Source organism: Carassius auratus, chromosome 7 (genome assembly GCF_003368295.1).
Source record: "Carassius auratus strain Wakin chromosome 7, ASM336829v1, whole genome shotgun sequence".
NCBI classification, from domain to species: domain Eukaryota; kingdom Metazoa; phylum Chordata; class Actinopteri; order Cypriniformes; family Cyprinidae; genus Carassius; species Carassius auratus.
Genome location: NC_039249.1, coordinates 6,166,237 through 6,187,579, shown reverse-complemented (window position 1 = coordinate 6,187,579; position 21,343 = coordinate 6,166,237). Strand labels below are relative to the sequence as shown.

At 36.5% G+C, this 21,343-nt stretch overlaps 1 protein-coding gene across 1 annotated transcript in view; it reads right to left on the bottom strand.

Annotated features, from left to right (window-relative positions):
* adamts17 (ADAM metallopeptidase with thrombospondin type 1 motif, 17) overlaps positions 1–21,343 on the bottom strand; it is a 56,600-nt gene that overhangs the window by 19,887 nt on the left and 15,370 nt on the right. The window contains exons 9-13 of the mRNA XM_026266407.1: positions 15,452–15,572; positions 15,083–15,157; positions 11,433–11,513; positions 8,322–8,479; positions 2,430–2,586 (exon numbers count right to left, since the gene is read on the bottom strand). Coding sequence (XP_026122192.1) covers positions 2,430–2,586; positions 8,322–8,479; positions 11,433–11,513; positions 15,083–15,157; positions 15,452–15,572 — 592 coding nt within the window. The remainder of the gene's footprint in view (positions 1–2,429; positions 2,587–8,321; positions 8,480–11,432; positions 11,514–15,082; positions 15,158–15,451; positions 15,573–21,343) is intronic.

Below are 21,343 nucleotides of genomic sequence, written 5' to 3'. Positions count from 1 at the left end.
TGGTTATAATGAAAATTTTATTGTTTTAATGGAAACTGTAAATGGCGCCTGTTGGTCTCTACTGGTAATAGGTCACCTTCTGTTCATGGCTTTTAATAATGTAACTAAATCCTAATGTAATATGTCCCAAAACACACTAAAGGTAACCATTATTTAATGGTTTGAATGGTTAAAACTTGGTGGTTTGTAATGTTTGCAAATGGTATTTGTAGTGGAAATCATTCAGATTTCTGTGATGGTTTCTATTGTTTTTGTCATCAGGGTCACCATGGGTTTTGTGATGTTATCTGCCATAAATTCAAGTAATATTTAGAGATACTAGTGACTGTTTGTAGCTGTGGTGGGCCTGTTTGGGAGAAAATCCAGGGCCGTTATTTTTTACTCACAGTCTGTCCTTGTGAGCGCTCGAGGTGAGTATTAGATACAGATCCTGCTTCATCAACCCCAGCTGTATTAACGTATGACACACATGTGCTGGTGTCATTAAACACATCATTATATTCTTCAGTTCATAACTGGCTTGAAGGAACGACGCTGACCACAAAACAACCTCTATTTCATAGATCTGTCTAGAAGTTTCCAAAAACAGACACTGCAAATCTTGCGTCAGCTTTTTCAGGACAGAACATGATTTGCAGCTCATGTCGAAAACATAAAGCTGTTCTATTCGACACAGAGAACAAATGCCCTTAAAAAACCCAAATGCAGCACATAATTTAAGCAACAGCACTTAACAATTGCTTTATAAACTCGTGTAGTCGTAGATTTAACTCGTGTTATAGTGCGTAAATACACATGCTGACGCATCACCTCTCGCAGACAATATTGAACCATCAGCAAGCAATAAACACATAAAAGAAACAAGCAGATCAGTGTTAAAACGGAAGCTATTTGAGGAAACACTGTAGCAGATAAATGTCCATCTCCTATCAGATGAATATATATGAATATAACCAGCAAAACTGTCACGCTCAGATGGGCTTAGAAAATGAGACAGGCCTCAACGTCGCCTTTTGGGTTATTTTATGTCTGTCTCATTCTCAAGTGAATAACGCTTCGACTACATGTGACGACTTTCTCTGACAGCGTTTAATTTTGAAAGTTTAGTTCCTTTGCTAGTCAGTTTATACTGATATAATTTGTCAGAGATTCTCTTTTTGTAGCCGTAATTATTATTTTTGGGGCTTTAACCTGCTAGATATAATCACACAGCTGTTCTGACCATAACAGTCACACGCCGTCACAGAAACACAGCTGGACAGCTGACGCACGTTAACAGCTTCAACTGTTAAGACTGAAAGGGAATTTAATGAAACCATTAGGAGAACTGCAAACATTCATGATCAGCTCCTGATACACTCTTCAAAATAAAGTTTTTGAAAGGAAGAACGGTTTTTGGTTCCACAAAGAACCTTTCAGTGATAAGTTCTAAAATAAAAAATAATTTCTTAGTGTGAAGATCATTTTAATAAGCTACATTTTTATTAAAAAAAATTCCCCACTACAGAGTACATTAGTGCCCATCCACCTTTGCAGAAGCACTGGTTCCAGAAGTATTTTTCCCCATTCATTTTGTGATGTTTTTTTTAAAAATCGCCATAAACCATTAGCCAAACCAACCAGCTACAAGGAGAATCACATACTAAATGTTGATTAAAAGCAAAACAATTTGAGAAAATGCAGAAGACTGTGTTCCTAAGAACTTTGGTGTGGGAAATAACTACAATCCCATGAGGCATTTAAAATTACATAAATTAAAAATCTATGGCAAAAATGTAAAACTATTCATTTAAAGTTGTTTCTTGAATCTAAAGAAACTATACATTTAAATTTTAAATTATTAAATATGCATATATGTACACAAGCACAGTATTTCTGTCGTTCATATGCTTCATGGGAGTGGGTGGAGCTAAAGAGCTCATTTGGCGCCTCTGTTGTCTGATTGGTGGAATTTTCTGTACAGCATCATGGATAACGTAGGTTTTTTTTGTTTACTAAGAATTTCGCTATTGAACAAGATAATTAAGAAAAAAATCACTTGAAATATCACAAAACGATGGCTTCAACAAAGTGATTTACAAATGCCAAAATTAACAACCTCGAAGCTCGCAACAGTTCTGTTGTCAATTTATTGTAAAAGATCACTTTCCCTATGGAGAAAATGAATGGAGTTTTCACTTACTTTTTGCACTCTATAGACCATATTTATCCTGTAAAAATGGGTGTGGCCATTTGTTCACTTTATGGGTGTGGCTTCCGGTCTCATTCACTTCCAGCTATTTTTAGCTGTACCAAACTACTCATTTTGCAGAATGGAAAGATTCTTCAGGGAACCATTGATGCCTTATGTTTTAAGAATGTACATGTAATAGCAGATAGTATTAAGAAAATTAACACCAGAAGGATTGTGGGGGATGACCGGCACTGACCTCCTCCACAGTGGACACTGCAGTCCTCCCAGCTGCTGTGAGTCCACAGGTACATGTGCTCTGGTTCCTTCACCGGACCGCTGATCTCCTGCGACTGGTTCAGGGCAACCGTGTACTCATAATGGATCCCGTATGTCTGGTCGTGGAACAGGAGAACCTGAGAGAACAATGGGATAAACGTGAGATGAAGAGCATTCAGGAACACTAGCCTATGTTTATTAGCTTGCATGTGCTATATTTTGACCAAGATCATTCTTTAATTCAGCATGAAGGTGGCAGTGAAGACATTTATAATGTTGTTCTTTTCAAATTTCTATTAATAAAAATCAATCAATATATCAGAATGATTTCTGAAGCTTTGTGTGGCACTGAAGACTGGAGTAATGATGCAAAAAGTCAGCCCCCCAAAAGTTGATTAAGAGGCAAGTTTGTACATTTCCAAAGTTACACAAACAATTTTTGCCTCTTAAAATAATATGGTCTAATGAATAATTCCATACAGGACCAGGAATTTGTGTTATAATGTTCATTTTAGATATCATTTTGATTTTATTTCAGAATTGTTCCTGTGCTGAAAGCTACAGTAAATGGACTGACCTCCACTGGCCTGTGCAATGCTCAGAGATGAGCCTAACTACACACACAGGTCTGATTTCAAGAGGCTACCAAAATGCCATAAGGGAAAAAAAGGATCACTTCCATTCATTCCCATAATCATTTCCAGGGACAGGACGAGACTCCAGCCTCCAGCACACCCCTTTATCACATGATCCATCTCGTGAGAGCCATTCCTCACAGAAGGTGGAGGTTAACAGCCCCTAAGACCCCTCAAAAAGAGCCGTCTCACTGTCAGCCAGTGGCTAATGACATGAATGAAACTACACACAAGAGAACACAACCACACATTCAAAATACTCAACAAGCCCACCAACAGCAGATGAATAGAATATACAGTGATTGAATCTCAAGAAAACATGTCCTACTTACTTTTCACTCTGAAATAACTAGTAAAATGATTTAAAAAATGCATTGCATTGAGACATTAATTTGTTGTATTTTGCATCTATTTAGTTATTCAAGGTCAGAAAAACACTAAATTTCTTGCCGAAAGACGATCAGAGACACATTAGAAATTTAGCTTAAATATTCTAAATGGGTCTGAGAAGACTCTGACCGTTTGAAGTGGAGTATCTGTGCCCCAGGGGACATCTGAGAGGAAAGCTTCATCTAAAGCCTGCTTCACTGGTTAATTACACTAATTAGAGATCTCTCTCAAGACACCTTCTGGCTCTCTGGAATAAACAAACCTTTTTGCTTCAAACTCTCAGTGACTGTGGGGGAGTGGAGATTACAGGTCTATTCTCTTCATCATAAAGAGCTTTGAGGAGATATTAACTGAAACAACGCGCATGGATTAGAGGATTAGAGAACTGGCTTTCATTCCATAGTGAGCAGTAAAGTGCGTTTCTGCATTATTTTCTAAATTGTTAATCTTATCATGCATTAGATGGATGTCTTTTGTTATTGCTTAACTTAATTAACTGCTCTTCTTTTTTTTACTACATACCCCTATAGTGAGAAATAAACATACTAATATTTATTTGAAATTGGTTTATTTCATGATATTACAAATATTACATATTAATACCCTACAATTGTACATTTTTGGTATACTAAACTGGTATACTTAAAGTCTACTAAATTTGAACAACTAGTTCAGTGACATTAAAACACATTTTAGGTAGAAAATATAAAAATAAAAAAAAATTATGCAAGCAGTACTCCAAAAGAAGTTTAATTAAAAATTTCATATCAGTAAGTCTTGAGTATTATGTCAGTAAATATGTTAACAAATCTGAACTATACTTAGTATGAATCGATGAATTAATGAATATGAATTTTTTTTTTTTACTTGGGACATTTCTCCATTCCAGTGTTTATAATTTTATAATTTAAATAAAATGTAAAAATAAATAAATAAATAAATAAAAACTGAAAATTAAAAATGAAAAGTTAAGTACTAAAATTACTCAAATTTAAAACAAACACAAATAAATGAAAGAAAAAAAAAACCTACAGATTTTTTACAAAAAATAAATAAAATTATATTTTATTTTTATTTAAAATTAAATAAAAATAAAACAAAATTCACTCAGAAATTGCTAGTAAATTTCACAAACATTTACATAGAAATGGCAAGGAACACAATGGATTACATGTGAAATAAATAAATAAATAAATAAATAAATAAATATATATATGTATATATATATATATATATATATATATATATATATATATATAATCTTATATAAACAATAAAATTAATAAACACAAAATTACTAAAATTGTTCAAAAATACAATAGTATAAATAATAGTAGATTTTAATGCTCAAAACATCAACAGACGACTGAAGTAAAGCTACACAGTCAAATAGTCCATCATATCGACATCTTCAGGTTAGAAGCACACCGCAGGTAAATTGTATGTATATTAAAATGTTTGCACAACTATCTTGACTTATCTATGTATGGAAGGAGCAACCTGTGACTCAGAGCAAAGAAATAATGAGGACTCTGGAGAAAGAGCAAAAGAGAAAGAGGAAGAAGTGGAGTGGATGGAAGAGGAGGAGGACAGGAAATGGGCGAAAAATGTAGGATGAGATATAAAAGGGAATGTAGGAGGAGGAGAGAGCCATCGAAGCAAGTTAAAGTTAAGAGAGTACAACATGGCACCAACAGCAAGGGGTTTATTCCCAAGAGTGCATGAACTGATTAAATGCATACCCTGAATGCAATGCAAGTTGAGAAAAAGAGCATCTGCTTAATGCACAAATGTAAATGTGCACAGTTAAAAAAAAAGATTGCTGAATTCAACATGAAATGATTAATAAATAAAAAAAAAGTAAACAGCCACTCACATAATTTTAATACTTTTTCAGAAAACTTCAATATCTTGTCATTAATGTGTCATATTGCTTCTCAAGTAAAGTAAGAAGTGTCTTGATTTAAAAAGTTTAGATATTTGTAAAACAACAAAAATACTGAGATAAAAAATCTTTTTTTTTTTTTTGCAGTGTAAATAAAGTGTTACATCATAATAATGCAAAAGTAATGATGCAGTGAACAGTTGTAGTAAATCAAAAGCCAAAAAATTGTATTGTATTGACTGTTTTGAAAGCATGGATCTTGGCTTGGAGAAATCAGTAAAACTGTAGGCAAACTTCTACTTTTGTTGACGTGTGTTTCGAGACGTTGCATTGAGCTATTTTTGCTTTGTAAACGGGCCCTAACGCCACATGACATTATGATGAAATCATTGCAGTGGATGTCTGTGTCGACACACGGATGGAATAGCAGCACTAGACATGCATGAAGGTGAAGACATCAGGTTCAGCAGCAGCTCTGTCCCAAAAACATCTGCGTTACTGCTTTCAAAACATTTAGCAAGATCTGTTTTCCATTCAGTTTATGTGTTTGCTTTGGATTAGCAGACTGCCATGTTTTCCTAATATAAAATAGCATGTTTTGTTAATCCTAAAGTTGTTCATGATGAAGACAAAATATGCCGTAATTATACACTAAATCAACTAGTAACCAGGAGAACATGACAGTTCCAGTCAGCATGAAATCAAAATCACCCCCATTTACGTTCTTAAAGTCACAATTTGCCCAAAAATGAAATTATTTACTCACTCACATGTTGTTCCAAACCCATATGCTGTTATTTTTTCCAAAGAGACTTTATGCAGCTTTCCATACAGAGCTTATAATGACCCAAAAGTTCTAAAAAATAAATAAATAATAATAATTCCATAAAGGTAGTTGAGTTGCATGCCATATTCCAAGTCTTCCGAAATCATCACATACTGAATCTATTATTCACAGAAAATCTTCCACACTGATAGATTACAGAGATTAAGTTAGAAACTTAACTGCAAGTATAGTTTTAAAAATATACAAATAAATATTTCAGATTTGAAGTACAATACAAGCATAATGAAATGTGCATTCAATACAATGAAAAAAGTAAAGAATGCAAAAATAAGAAGATTCTGAAGAACATTGGAAACCACGACAGAATCGGGGAAAAATACTGTGGAGGTCAATGGCTACCATAAACAGTTTTTTTTTTAATGTCCCCTTTTTGTGTTTAGCAAAAGAAAGAAACTTGTACAGGTTTGGAACAAAATGAGGGTGAGTAAATGAAGCCAGTGCAAATTGATAAACAGAGGTGTGATGAATTCTTTTTTGCTCATTAAAAATTTATCTTGCTGCCGCATTCTGAATTAATTGTAAAGGTTTGATAGAATTGGCTGGAAGACCTGCCAAGAGGGCAATGCAATAGTCCAGCCTGGACAGAACAAGAGCTTGAACAAGGAGTTGTGCAGCATGTTCTGAAAGAAAGGGCTCGATCTTCTTGATGTTGAATAAAGCAAATCTGCATGATCGGACAGTTTTAGCAATATGGTCTGAGAAAGTCAGCTGATCTTCAATCATGACTCCAAGGCTTCTAGCTGTTTTTAAAGGAGTTATGGTTGATGTGCCTAACTTGATGGTGAAATTGTGATGAAATGATGGGTTTGCTGGAATCACAAGCAGTTCTGTCTTGGCAAGGTTGAGTTGAAGGTGATGGTCCATCATCCAGGAAGAAATGTCTGTTAGAGAAGCTGAGATGCGAATCGCTACCATCGGATCATCGGGATGGAATGAGAGGTAGAGTTGAGTGTCATCAGCATAGCAGTGGTATGAAAAGCCATGTTTTTGAATGACAGAACCTAATGATGCCATGTAGACACAGAAGAGAAGTGGTCCAAGAACTGAGCCCTGAGGCACCCCAGTAGTTAGATGTTGAGACTTGGACACCTCACCTATCCAAGACACTTTGAAGGACCTATCTGACAGGTAAGACTCAAACCATTGAAGTGTGGTTCCTGAGATGCCATTTGCCAGTAAGGTTGATAGGAGGATCTGGTGGTTAACCGTGTCAAAAGCAGCGGACAGATCACGCAGGATAAGTATTGAAGATTTGGATTCTGCTCTTGCCAGTCTTAGAGTTTCAACAACTGAGAGCAAGGCCGTCTCAGTTGTATGTCCACTTCGGAAGCCAGATGTCAAGGAGATTGTTGTGTGTGAGAAATGTAGAGACTTGTTTATTTACAATTTACACTTTGATTTGAAAGAAAGCAGTGCATCCTTATGGCACGGCTGACAGAAGAGTGTAAGCTGGCTGCGTTCAGTGGATATTCTCCAAAATGGCAATACGGAGAGATAAAGAGACAAACTGATTTGTTTTCTTTGTGTACAAAAAGTATTCTTGTTGCTTCATGACATTATGATTGAACAACTTATGGGAGATGGACAATTCTGACGATGCTTGACAACAAAGCTGTTACGGGTTTGGAACGGCATGGGGGTAAGTGATTAATGACAAAATTTCTTTTTGGGGTGGAATATACCTTTAATGTACAAACTTAAAAATTTCTGTGAAGCTGCTTTGCAACGATTTGTATCATGAAAAGCGCTATACAAATAAACATGAATTGAAATGAACTATCATATATATTAACATAATTCAATTTTTTTATATTTGTTCATATATATATTTGTAATATATTATCTGCACTTCTTTTTCACAAGTGAACATACAGCAATGGTGAATAAATAATGACAGAATTTTCATTGAGTATTTATGATTCAATAATTTCCCTGATAAAACCATGTCCTGTCCTACAGTATTTCCCATTGCTTATCTGATTACGGAAATAAAATGTGCAGCGGATGGCTTTTTACACTGAATTAAGTGGATAAAATAAGTTCAATAAGAAATGTGTGAAAGAGAGTAAAGATCTAAGAAAGAAAAGGGTGCATTGTAGTACTAAAAGAATTTACCATAAGGTGGAGTGGAGTCTTTGTGGGTCCCTTGGCCGACATTTTTTCCCACAATCCTCTCCTCACGTAGCGGACTGTAGTGCCAGCAAGCTCAAACTCCCCTGGCAGCTCGATTTTCCAGTCATTGTTTATGGATCGCTTGCTGGAGTCCTTCAGTGCTGCACCAGTCAAACAAGAACACATTTATCTAATTCATGTTATACAAGCATCATTACAGCAACGCTTTGTGATTCAGTTATCAAAAATAACAAAATTATTTGAGATTATTCCATTGCAAACTTCCTTGATCTATCAGACCTGATTCAGTAGCTAACTTTAAAAAGGAGATTTTCATAAAATGCATGCCAATCATATTATGTGCAGTACCATATTCAAGCATACTTTATGAAGCTTATATTGCAGTCAATTGAAAAACATGTATTAGTATTATTGAGACACTATTACATTTCTTATTATTCGAATTAGCTTTTATTTTTATATTTTCTGTTTTCATTTAAATGTTGTTGTGTGTTTTGGTCATTGTTATTACTCACATCGAGATAAACTAAAGGAAAATGAGAAAAGCTTCCTTGCCATCTTGCTGAAATAAATAAGTTAATGATATATATATATATATATATATATATATATATATATATATATATACACACACACACATATATATATATAGTGTGTGTGTGTGTGTGTGTGTGTGTGTGTGTGTGTGTGTATACTATGATAACCCTGGAACAGAGTCACATACATTACATTTCAAATTTATTTTAATATAGGATGCACAATAAAATATTCAGCTGAACTTAAGCTTCTTAACTTTAAACTTGGTTAAATGGTTAAATTGGTTACATTTTATTTTAAACATTCATAGTAAACAGATCGAAACCTCTTTTATACTGAGGGAAAAAGTGCAAGTAAATTGCGCAAGTAATCAAGTAATGCATTTAACTTTCTTGTAAAACATACTCAAATTATCTGCTTTATTTATCTATTTTGTTTGTTTGTTGTAAAAATATTTTTAGCATAAATTTTACTGTACACTTTATGACTGCTAATGGTAGGAATTATTATTATTATTTTATTAATATGTCTCTGCCTTCACACAGTCTAGAATTGAAAGCAATCTTTTTGTTTTAAAATAAAACTTCCGCACATTCTTACCATTAAGTATTTAAATTTATGCATTTAGTAGACGCTTTTATCCGAAGCGTCTTACATTGCATTTAGGCTAACAATTTTTCATAACATGTTCTTCATGGGATTCGAACCCCCAATCTTGACAACGCAATGCTCTACCACTTGAGCTACAGGAACACTATTTATAATTATTTGAACTTCTTGTGTTGAATGAGCTACCGCATATCATTCATCCATCATTAGCTCACAGTCATCCTATTTTTATACACACATATATTTAACTCCATGATAGTTTGTGAGCAGTGGAGGCTGAAGACGTGATTGCCCACAGTCTGCTGCAATGAAAACATGAAGCGGTTTGTTTTGGAGAGCATCTGCGCTGAGCTCAATGGGAGGGTTTCACTTTCATGTCAATTCAAGCGTTCTGGCTAGAATTAAAAAAATATTCTTCTGTTCTCTTACAAAAGATGGCAAAGCAGACCCAAGCTAAACATATGTTTACATCGCCCTGCGTATGAAGCACAGATTGCATCCTGCCAGTTCAGTGTTAAATTAAGGCATTATAGAATAACAATCATGCATTGCTGATATAAAATGTGTCCAAAATGAGGCATTAGAAAGCCTGTAAACTTCACAGTCTTACATAGCTCAGTGTATAATATCTGAGATTTTAATAACTTCAACCCAGGCAGTCGTGTGATACTGACCTTTGGGAGAAGGGATGTTTATTTAAGAATATGAAGAGTGAAGTGTTATTATGATCTGTCAGCATCATGTCTGTGGAGCTGGACAGCGAGACACATTCATTCTGAAAGTCGAAGGCGCCTTTTCAAAAACCTCGGACTCATTAAAATGAATTAAATTACAATGAATATGCTCATCAATTGTGGGCCAGCCGGACAAATGAAGTCTTAAAATAAGTTTCTCAAGTTTTATAATATCCTCTCAAGTGGGTTTCGCTTAATACAAGAGAGAATCTCATTAAAATCAAGAACATGTCTGGCCTATTTCACCCCAAAATAAAAAGAATGTTGTGTTAAAAATGTATCATCAATTTGAAAAATCACAATTGAGCACATTTCCTCGCAATGTTTATTAAGTTGTAAAAAATTTGTAAACATTTTTATTAAATGTGCATTATTATTAATATACACAAATTGACATTAATTCTCATTATTATAATTGCAAAAAAAATTTCCAAAAACAAATTATAAAAGATAGATTCTTAGACACTACTATTCAATATATTATTAAAAAATATTTAGAATTTATGCATTTTAATTTATGCTATAAAAAGTATTTAAATTTACAATGAGAAAAAAAAAAAAAAAAAAAAAAACATGGACACATGAATAAATTCGGGGCATAAATATGCTTAAATTTCATTAAAGTAAAATAAAATCTTGTTTAAAGAAAACTAAGCTTGTTAGCAATTAACATGATCCATTATTCTACATAATAATAATAATTATTATTATTATTATTAATATTATTATTATCATCATCATTATTATTAGTACTTAAAATTTGGGGGATAGAGGTACTTAATTGCAAGAATTTAAATAAATAATTTACATTTATAAGATTTGATAAATATGGCTTCATTTATTTATTAAATGTATCATAATGTATGATATATTTCCTGTTTTCAGATTTTGGGGTGAAAAATTATCAGACATGTTTCAGTGACATTCACTCACAATGAATATTTGTGTTGACACCCAAAATAAAAACAAAAAACATTACAAAATTAGTATTAATTACTTAATTAGTAAAAGAGCTGTATAAAGCAAATGTGTGTCATATGTCCTTAGAGTGAGTTTCATCCTAATTTGACAAGCAGCTTGTCAGCAGAGAAGCGTCATTTGTCATAGCGCAGCATTAGAGAAGACACTTGGCGTTATTCCTATCTACAGCCATTACAGAGCTGCTCCAGTCTCACTCAGAGACTGTTGTTATGACAACAGGTTGAGTAATTACCCAGAAAGCTATGGGACGGTTTGTCTTCCACAACTTTGATTCGCCGAGCTCCCACCGGAATGACAGCTGCCTCGATGTAACCTTTGGGAAGGAGAAAAATAAGAGGAGAAACGAGTGAAAAAAGGGTGGAAAATGAAAAGAGACGAGCGAGATTTCATACTGGTGCACAGGTGGGCAGACACAGGTGCAGGTGTGCATTTGTGTGGATAAAGCACATGTGTCTGTCACTACAAACAGTGTGCATTCCTGGCCAGTCAGAGTCATATATATATATATAAAACCTATAAATTATGTTATACAATTTGTATAGCAGATATAATATTATATAATGATGATATATATCATTTAAATGTTGAAAACAGTTGTACTGCCTAATATTGTTTTGGAACCTATGATACTTTCAGGATTCTTTTAACATATCCTTGCTGAATAAATTAATTAATTAAATAAATAAATAAATAACCTTTAAATTGCTTTTTATTATTATTATTATTATTATTATTATTATAGCAAAAATTTTAAATAAATGCTGTTCTTTTAAACATTAAAAAATAAATTTTATAATTTATTTGATTTTTTTAAAAATATTTACTGTTTTATACAAATTACCTTATAACAGTAATTAAGTAAATACATATATTGTTATTTAAAATCAGTGTTATTTTATGATCATGGAGATATAATTATAATTAATATTTTATATTTTCCATTGTAATATTAATTACAGTTTTTGTGTTTTTGAAATTATTTGTTTATATATATATATATATATATATATATATATATATATATATATATATATATATATATATATATGTATGTTTTGTACAGTTTTTATATAAATTTGTATTTTAGTTTATTTTAAGTGTGTCAAATTCTTTGGTGGTCGACTCTTGATCAGAAGCAGGTTATTTTACTTAGACCTACACACACAACTCCCATTTCAAACACCATTGTGACACAAAGTGTCTGGGCAGTAATGATAAAACCAGTCTGCTGTACCGTTTATACACACACAGTGGCCACATTCAGAAACAGATACTCCGATACATCACTGCACTGAGTGCAAGGAACGCTGATGGCCCCATGTATGAGAGTAATTGCCATCGGTTCAGCTCATTTAAAGAGGAGACCTCAGACTCTAGTGGCTTTCTGAAACATGTTTTCTCATTCGAAGTACGAGATTAGTGTGACCTTGACTGAGATGAACTGACCTCCGCTTCGGATGACAGGCTGGTGTCCTTTACTGCCCCACACTTTGCACCATCGTCGCTTTCTACTCACCGTGTTTGTCCTGGCGTGATCGCGAACATGAGATTATCATTCCACACAGCACCACAAACCCCTGTTAAACACCCGGAACCTCACGACGGCCACCCGACAGCATAAAACACACCGAGCCCAGATCACAAACACACACTCGTTCACATGCCACCACATCTGGAGGACCTGCACTAACCGCTGTACTTCGGGATTCGCTTTCTGTATTTTGTTATGGAGAGGAATTTATCTCAAACATTGAAAGTTGAGGATATAGATTTAGGAAAGCTTTTCTGCCAAAGCTTTGTTAGCTTCTTCTGGAAGACGGGCTGAAATTGTCATAAAACTTTATTGTATCAGTGATGTCTACCTTTTGAAAAGGAACAGCTCACCCAGAGATGAAAATGATGTGTAATTTTCGGTCTTTTGTGAAATACAAAATGATGATGCTTTACTGAATGTTTGAGCCTCTGTTCTTACAAAGAAAGTGGATGGTGATTAATACTACAATGTAAAATTGCAATACTACATGAACAAAAAAACTCATATGAGCTCCTTTTATGGCATTTCTGTCATTTAAGGAGCTTTAAAGTATAAATCATGTTCCACTTTTGCTTGCAACAGAAGACAACAGATCTATTTTGATCAATGGCAAAGCGACTGAGAATGTGGTTAAATGTGAAAGAGTGAGCATCTGATCTTTCTATTGGAGTGAAATCCTCTCATGACTGCTCTTGAAGAACCACTAAAACACACCTTTACACAGTGAAGACTGGTTTCCCCAAAGACTCATTCAGAGATTTATTTAAAAGGAAAAAAAAAGCTTAATTGTTTTTATGTCGCCTCGCAAACAAAATAAATTTGCCTCAATGAATGCTGAAAACTGTACAAGTGCTTTCTGACCTTTGCAGCTGTTGCTTGTCAGATTGCATTAGATCTTCAGTAAAAGTCAAAACAGACTGTACAACATCATGTCAGCCTGAACGATACAAGATTGACAGCACCGATGTTCAGTTTTACTCCACCGATCTATGCCAAATTCCTCATTGACATGCACAAAGCCAAGAAAAAAACTGTGAACTTCGATAATATCATAACATGATAGCAATGCTAAATAATACGAATTCTGATTGTCTCCAACAGTATGCATGCAGCTTTGGCTCAGCAACAACTCCTCCCAAAGTCTGAAGTCCTTCATTTTGTCCTAACGTATTCCCCACACGTCTGGGCATAGATACGTATTCCCACATTCAGCAGTGGACAGGATGATGATGGCCTGGAGCTACAGCTGGAGACCATTGGGATGCTCTGTTTCGGGAGACAAACAATGTGACCTTGGAGTCATCCGGACTGAATCCAGCGAATAACAGATAACCCAAGAGCACGAGTACTTATTCAGCCGATAAGTAAGAGAAAAAAAAGTTTTAACCTCTAAATTCATCCACAGAAACAGACCACATGTCGGTAAAATGAAAACACCACATTAAGCAGAAAAGAGAAGTTCAACAAGACAAATTTGGATTTTGTTGTGTGATTACTGATTTTGGCAAAAACTAAAAAACATCCAAATGTCTTGACTTTGACAAGCCAACACAATTAAACAAACCACCGTTTAAATGTCTGTGATCACTACAGTTTCGAAATTAAAACTTTTATTCCACAAGGAGGATGCATTAAACTGATCGAAACTGACAGTAAATGCATTTATAATGTTAAATTTTCGATCTCAAATAAATTCTGTTCTTTTGAACCTTCTAATTATCAAAGAAATCTTGAAAATATAAATGTATCAAGGTTTCTACTAAAACAAACGCAGCACAACTGTTTTTAACATTGAAATAAGAAACGTTTCTTATCCCAGCAAATCAGCATATTACAATGATTTGTGAAGGATTTCTGTGATAGCAGAGTAAAGAAAATTGTTAAATATATTAAAACAGAAAACAATTTTGGCTGTATTTTTGCCTTGGTGATACAAGAAAAAGTTCTGTATTATTATTTTATTTATTCATATTTTGAATTACAATTTATTTGTATAATTTCAATTTAAATTTTATATTCAATTTAGTTTTGTAATTTCCTTCTCTTATTTTTTAACATTTCTATTAATCTGTAGTTTACAGAAACTCTTTGAATAGATTTAGTTTTAGTTAAAAAAAAACAGGGATATTAATCTTATTTCATAAACATGCAAAAAAGAGTTTTAACTGATCCCAAACATTTGAATAGTAGTGTACAGTTTATTGTGTTGAAATGAATCAGGACATCAACTCTCCTAGTGTAAAGGTGTGTTTAAAATAATACATTCAAGAGCAGTTGGGTGTTAATCCCATAGAATAGTTTGTATCAAAACACACACATACACACACTCGTCAAACCATGCATCTTACATGAGAAACACTTGAGAACAGCTCTGGGTTTCGACATCACACACGTAGAAACCTTCTTACAAAGGCTATGAGGGACTGAGAGACACAAAACCAACATGGTCACTGGAAGAGGAAACTTGCTGTGATTCTCCTTCAAACTTTTTCTCTCTTTGTTAACTTCAACAAGCCCACACCACTCCAAACTAAAGACAGCCACACAGAAACTGTAGTGGTGGTCCTTCACAGGAGGTTTGAGGCTGAGGCTCTTGTATAATTTAGTCTATGTTGTGTTGAACATCAGCAGGCCTGATGACGCATTACAGTGAGACTCAAAGTTTGTATTAATGTCAGATGAAAATAAATGATTCTCTGATTCTCCTCTTGACTCACCCATTCCTTTGGAGTGGTTGAAGTCTCCTTTGACGATCCTGCAGGATTTGCCATCACCGTTGCAGACGCCGCACCGGTCTTCTTTTGCAGAAGAACCAATGATGCCGTCACAGCCGATTTTCTGCAGGAGGTAGAGTAAGAAAACAAAAAGACTGTGATTTCATGAGTCATGAGTAGGGTTGGGTACCGTTTACATTTTAACTGGTATACGGTACAGATATCGGTACCTGACATTTTTAGGTACTTTACTCTCTGTGTAATAACAAAAAAAAAAAAAAACATTCATTTCAGTGAAAACATAAGTCCAAAAGTCTCAATTTCAACATTTTTTTACCAAACATTCTTGTTTTCATTTTTCTGAAAATCAAATGAAGGCATTAAACATTTATTTTAAATAAAATGAAAATTAACCCTTTTATTTTTTTGGCAAACAGACTGAGGTTTGCTGTTGAAATTAATACATGGTTGAAAAATTGCGTGAATATTCCTTTAAAACATTTTTTATAGGCTAATAATTTTATTAATCTTTCTACAATTAAGAGATTAATCTGGTTGTAATATTTACTTTTATCATTTAATAGTTTTATTTAAATTTGCTAGAAAAATTTTATATTTAAAAATGTACATTATACTGTACAAAAGTAATATGAGAGTAATACTATAATAATAAAATCTCCATATTCATCCAGAAGAAGGAGGCGGGAACCGGCGGACAATCAAAACGAAACTTTAATAATCACAAAATAAACACAAAACAGTGCATCAGCCCCTCACGGACGACTGATGCGCACAAATAAAAGCTACCGCTCACGGAGACCTGCGGGAATCTGGGGGTAGGACAGACGAGGCGAGAGAAAAGGAGATGGAAGGAGGAGCGACAGAGACGAGAGAGGGATAAAAAATTCCGGTTCCCAGACGAACTGCTGCTCGGCCCTCCACCAACTGTGTGATCTCCTCCACGGTGCCTGGCACTGACCGCCCCTCGGCGGACGGTACGACACTCCTCCGCCGCCCGGTGGACGGCGACAGCTCCTCAGGTTTTGATAAGTCTAGATAAGAGGGGGCCACTGAAAGCGCCTGCAGATCATCAACTCTCTTGAGAGAAGAAATTGCCAGAAGAAAGGCAGTCTTTAGAGTGAGATGACAAGCAGATATCTCCTCAAAAGGCTCAAAAGGAGGTTTACAGAGATCCTTTGCCACCACAGCTAAGGGACATGAGATTGTACGGGAGGCCACAACCTCAGCACAGTGTGGAGGAAATGTGAAACTAGGGGGTGTCTGCCCACTGACTGACCACCAAGAGGGGCGTGGTAGGCCGCAATGGCCACCACGTAAACCTTCAAAATGGAGTAGGTCAACCTTGCAGGGAATCGGTCCTGCAGGAACTCCAGCACTGTGAATCATAGTTAGCCCGGCCAGAACGTGGCCATTAGCAGTAGACAGACTCTGTCCTGGCGTACTATCTCCAGAACTCTGATCGGTGGACAGCCACGTTTCTAACATAGCATCCAGTCTGAGAGGAGCTGGATGAGTCAACAGAGAACCAAAAGGGACAGTGTGATGTCTCCTGAGCCACAAACAGATCCACCTGAGCCTGACCAAAACTCTCCAAATCTGCTTCACCAACTCAGAGGTGAAGCCTTCATTCCCCAGGCATTGGCCCCTGCCTCGACAGGATGTTTACACCCATATTGAGATGCCCTCAGGGAAAACCCCTTAGTCTTGAGCCACCACTGCAGGGGTCTCATGTACAGCAGGCCAAAGGTATCATGTTGGACGTAGCTGGCATCAAACCCAGCAGTTTTTAAAACTGCTTGACAGTGAGTGACCAGCCTTCTTTCACTCTCATGACTGGAGTGAGAATAGACTCAAACTGAGCAGGAGACAGACATGCCTGCATCCCACTAAAGGCCCATATAAGAGGTCCTCTGTAGTGGAGAAAGCACACTTTTCTTGGAGTTTAGTCTTAACCCCAACTCTTTCATGTAAGTGAGAATGATATCTCAATGCCGAACCCCCATCTGCTCCAACTGAGCTAATATCAACCAATCGTCGATATAATTCAGTATGTGGAGTCCCAGTGGAGCCAGAGAAGCATCCACACACTTCGTGAAGTTGCAGGGTGAAACTGCAAGGCCGAACGTTGTTCTGCTACCAGACTGCTCTTGGCACAAAAGTTGGAATGACCCCGTTGAAACGAGGTAATGGAGAGCTGAACTGGATTCGGTAACCTCTTACTACATAGTGCAGGACCCATTGAGGCACATTTGGCAGAAGTTTCCAAGCTGCCAAATAGTTTTCTAAGGTAATCAGTCACTCGAGACTGACCAATGGTGTCCTTAGGGGTTCAATCTCGGTGCTTCTAAATTCCTCCGAAGAGGTAGCAAGCCTCCCAGAGCCACTACGTTTCAGAGCGGAGACTGAGAGAAGTGAGACCACTGCGCCCTGAAGCACCATGGGTAGAAGGGTTGGCAGACGGATCTCTTGAAGGCACTGAGGAGAGACAAATCAGTGGTTCTGCGGAGATCGATGATATCCTCTGACTTAATCTCCTCACCCTCATCTAGCTACTTCAGGAGGTTGGCTTGGTACGCTTGTCACACTGCCATAGTGTGCAAACACACAACAGCCTGACACGCTGCCGTGTATACTTTGCCCACTAAGCAAGATATAGTATGCACAGGCTTGGAGGGCAGTGTCTGGACTTCCAAGGATGATACCAAACCAGGCTACAGATAGCTTGCAACCGTCTGTTCAACCCGAGGCACCGCCCTGTAACCACTCTCATTCAACTGCCCCATGTTTGCATAGTTACTGAACACAGGGCTAAAGATGCAGGCCAAGTAAGGCTTAGACCAAAATCTCCACACCTCAGTGTGGAGATTGGGGAAAAAAATCGCAAGCCTCCGTGTGGAGGTAACTGCTTAGTATGCAAAAAGCATTCATCCAGCTTACTTTTCTGCAGTTCAACCTGTTTCTCGGTGGGCCAATCAATGTTTAACTTAGCCATAGCACAAGGTACTACCTCCAACAGCTCATCATACTGGGGAAACCGGAGGGGTGAGTCCCCTGCCTCATTCACAGACTCAACATCGACCACCTCGGAGGAAGAGAGGCTGAGTGTTGAGCCCTATCCCTAGGGGGAGAAAACCATTGTGTGGGCTTCAGATCCCTGAGAGGGGGCACTGGATCTGGTTGGTGAGGAAGAAAAAAGGGACTCGCCCATCTCCATTGCCTCCACCAGATCCATCTGCTAACCCCACAACTGCAAATGATGTGCTGCCACAACAGACGTGGGACCAGAGCTTTGGGGAATGCTGGCAAAGGCTCCCTCTTCAAAGTGAGCCTTCCAGGAGCGAAGTGTCCACATTTCTCGCAGTGCAGACAGTCAGACCCCACAAGGGCTGACTCAGCATGCTTCACTCCCAAACAAACTATAAACTATGTGTATCCCCATCCGTGATACAGCAAGGACAGGGAAGAACACACAATCTATAGCGGTATATTTGCTCTTGCCCTAAATGTTTGGTTTTCTGACTCGCTTTTGGTATGATAATGAGCGCTTTGGACAGACAACAATAAATAAGACTGAGACACACAAAGCGCTTGCTGAATGACAGTAAGCTGCCGTTTTATCAACTGCACATGCTTTTAAGCTTCCTGGTCTCTAGGTCACACTGCCCATGACATCTCACCCATTCGTTGGACTGATTACACACGTGATTCAGAGCATGGTCACACTGAAGGCGTTCCCATAGTGTTTAAACGAAACTCAAGCTCCTGAAGGGGAGCACTTTATTTCCTTTATTTCTTCATTCAATAAAAATAATTCAAGAACACTCCAAGCAAGCTGTTGCCCACTGTTGATAACAAATCATCATGTTGAGCCATAATATAATTCTGATTTCTTTGGCACAACATCAAGTCACATAAAGTATAATGGATCAAATGGTTGCATAACTTCAAATGCAAAAAAATCACTCCTGAAAGTGAGGCCTTATCAAGTAAATCTTTACAAATGATTTAAAAAACCTAAAGTAAAATGGCATTAGTAAATGTTCTGTTGAAATTGCCGCTGGTTAAGTTGATGAATTATCTGGATGAACAGGAAGTCATTCCTCATTTCATTTCAGGAATGTTCAAAGATGATTAGTTTCAGTGCATTATAAGGGCGAAAGAGCGTGGAAACAGAATCATTCTGATTAGTTGTACTTTATGATCGAATGAGTCACGTCAGGCCCCATTTTTCACATTTGGTGTAGACAAATTGGAATCCTGTCTGGTTAAAGGAATATTTCAACTAAAAATACAAACAGCTGATAAAAACATCACAATAATTCACAAGTAATCCACTCCACTCCAGTCCATCAGTTAACATCCTGTGAAGTGAAAAGCTGCATGTTTGTAAGAAACAAATCCACCATTAAGACGTTTTAACTTCAAAACATTGCTTCAGGACAAAATAAAAGACCATAATCCATTAAATGTTTCCTCCAGCGAAAAAATCCATCCACCATTGTCCTCTCACATCAAAATCCACCAACATATTTGCTTAGAACTACAATGTACTGTTTTGGCTTGTAAAAGGTACTTGATTTGGGCATATTTCTCTCCGGATTCAGATTAGACAAAACATTTTTATCACTGAAGAAAGCATTATAGAGGATTAATATTTTGGGAAGAAGTTAAAAGTTAAATAGTTTGAAGTTAAAAATGTCTTTATGATGGATTGGTTTTCTTACAAACATGCAGCTTTTCACTTCACTAGATGTTAACTGATGGACTGGAGTGGTATGCATTACTTGCGGATTACTATGATGTTTTTATCAGCTGTTTGGACTTTCATTCTGACGGCACCCATTCACTGCAGAGCATCCATTTATGAGCAAATTATATAATTCTACATTTCTTCAAATCTAATAAAGAAACAAAATTATGTACATCTTGGATGGCCTGAGGGTGCACATATTTTCAGCAAATTAAATCACTTTTCACCAGAAAAACAATGAATATGTGTTTTTGAGAAACACAAAAAGACATTAAACGAATCTGAAAATTAGGGATAACGCTAATTACGCTGAAAGAATTTTCTTGTTTGCATCTTGTGTGTAAATAATGTCTTCCCTATTGTCACCTTCATTAAATCCAGGTCATCTCTGTCAGTGATTTCTTTCTTAATAGGCTGGCTTGAAAGTAAAAGCAGAATGGTATAAACAGTAAAAGGTCACAGAAATCGTATTTTCACTGATGTATCCTGGCGCTGAGCATCAGTTCTCTCCCTCTGGATGTTCCTGACACAAGAGCTGCATTCAGACCATGAATATGAGTGCTAACTCCAAAACAGTGATGCTGGGATTGTGGTCAGGACAAACCAGGACAGGATCTGACCCTGAATCTGCTCACTTCCTGTGAGGCTGCCCAGGTGCAGCATGTTTATATTACAGAGTGAAGGGATGTAGTCAATGTTCGGGGGCAGATGAATCCCTTCACTCACATACAGTAACCACACATGTGTATGTGTGTTTGTTATAGTGCACAGAGTAAAATCACTTCCAGACATTTTGACCTGCTTTTTTTCAGTCCTGCTTTCTATTAGCGGAGGCGGCTTGCAGACTGTGACCTCCTTTCAGTCTTGCACTCTTACTAGTGGCCAGTGAGCAACAGTGTGGTTGACTGTAGGAACAGCGGCCAAAATTAAGTGTGCAACGTGTCTTTCTTTGTTGAACTATAATATGACTCTCTGTACTTCAGTCACTTCTCTTCGCTTTCCTAACACTCATTCATCAGTCTTCCTTTCTGACAAAATGCTTTTACAGTTAAAAAGTAGCTCATTTAATAAAATACCCTTTTGCAATGTTTTACTGTAAATCAGTGAAGAAAATTAACCGGGAC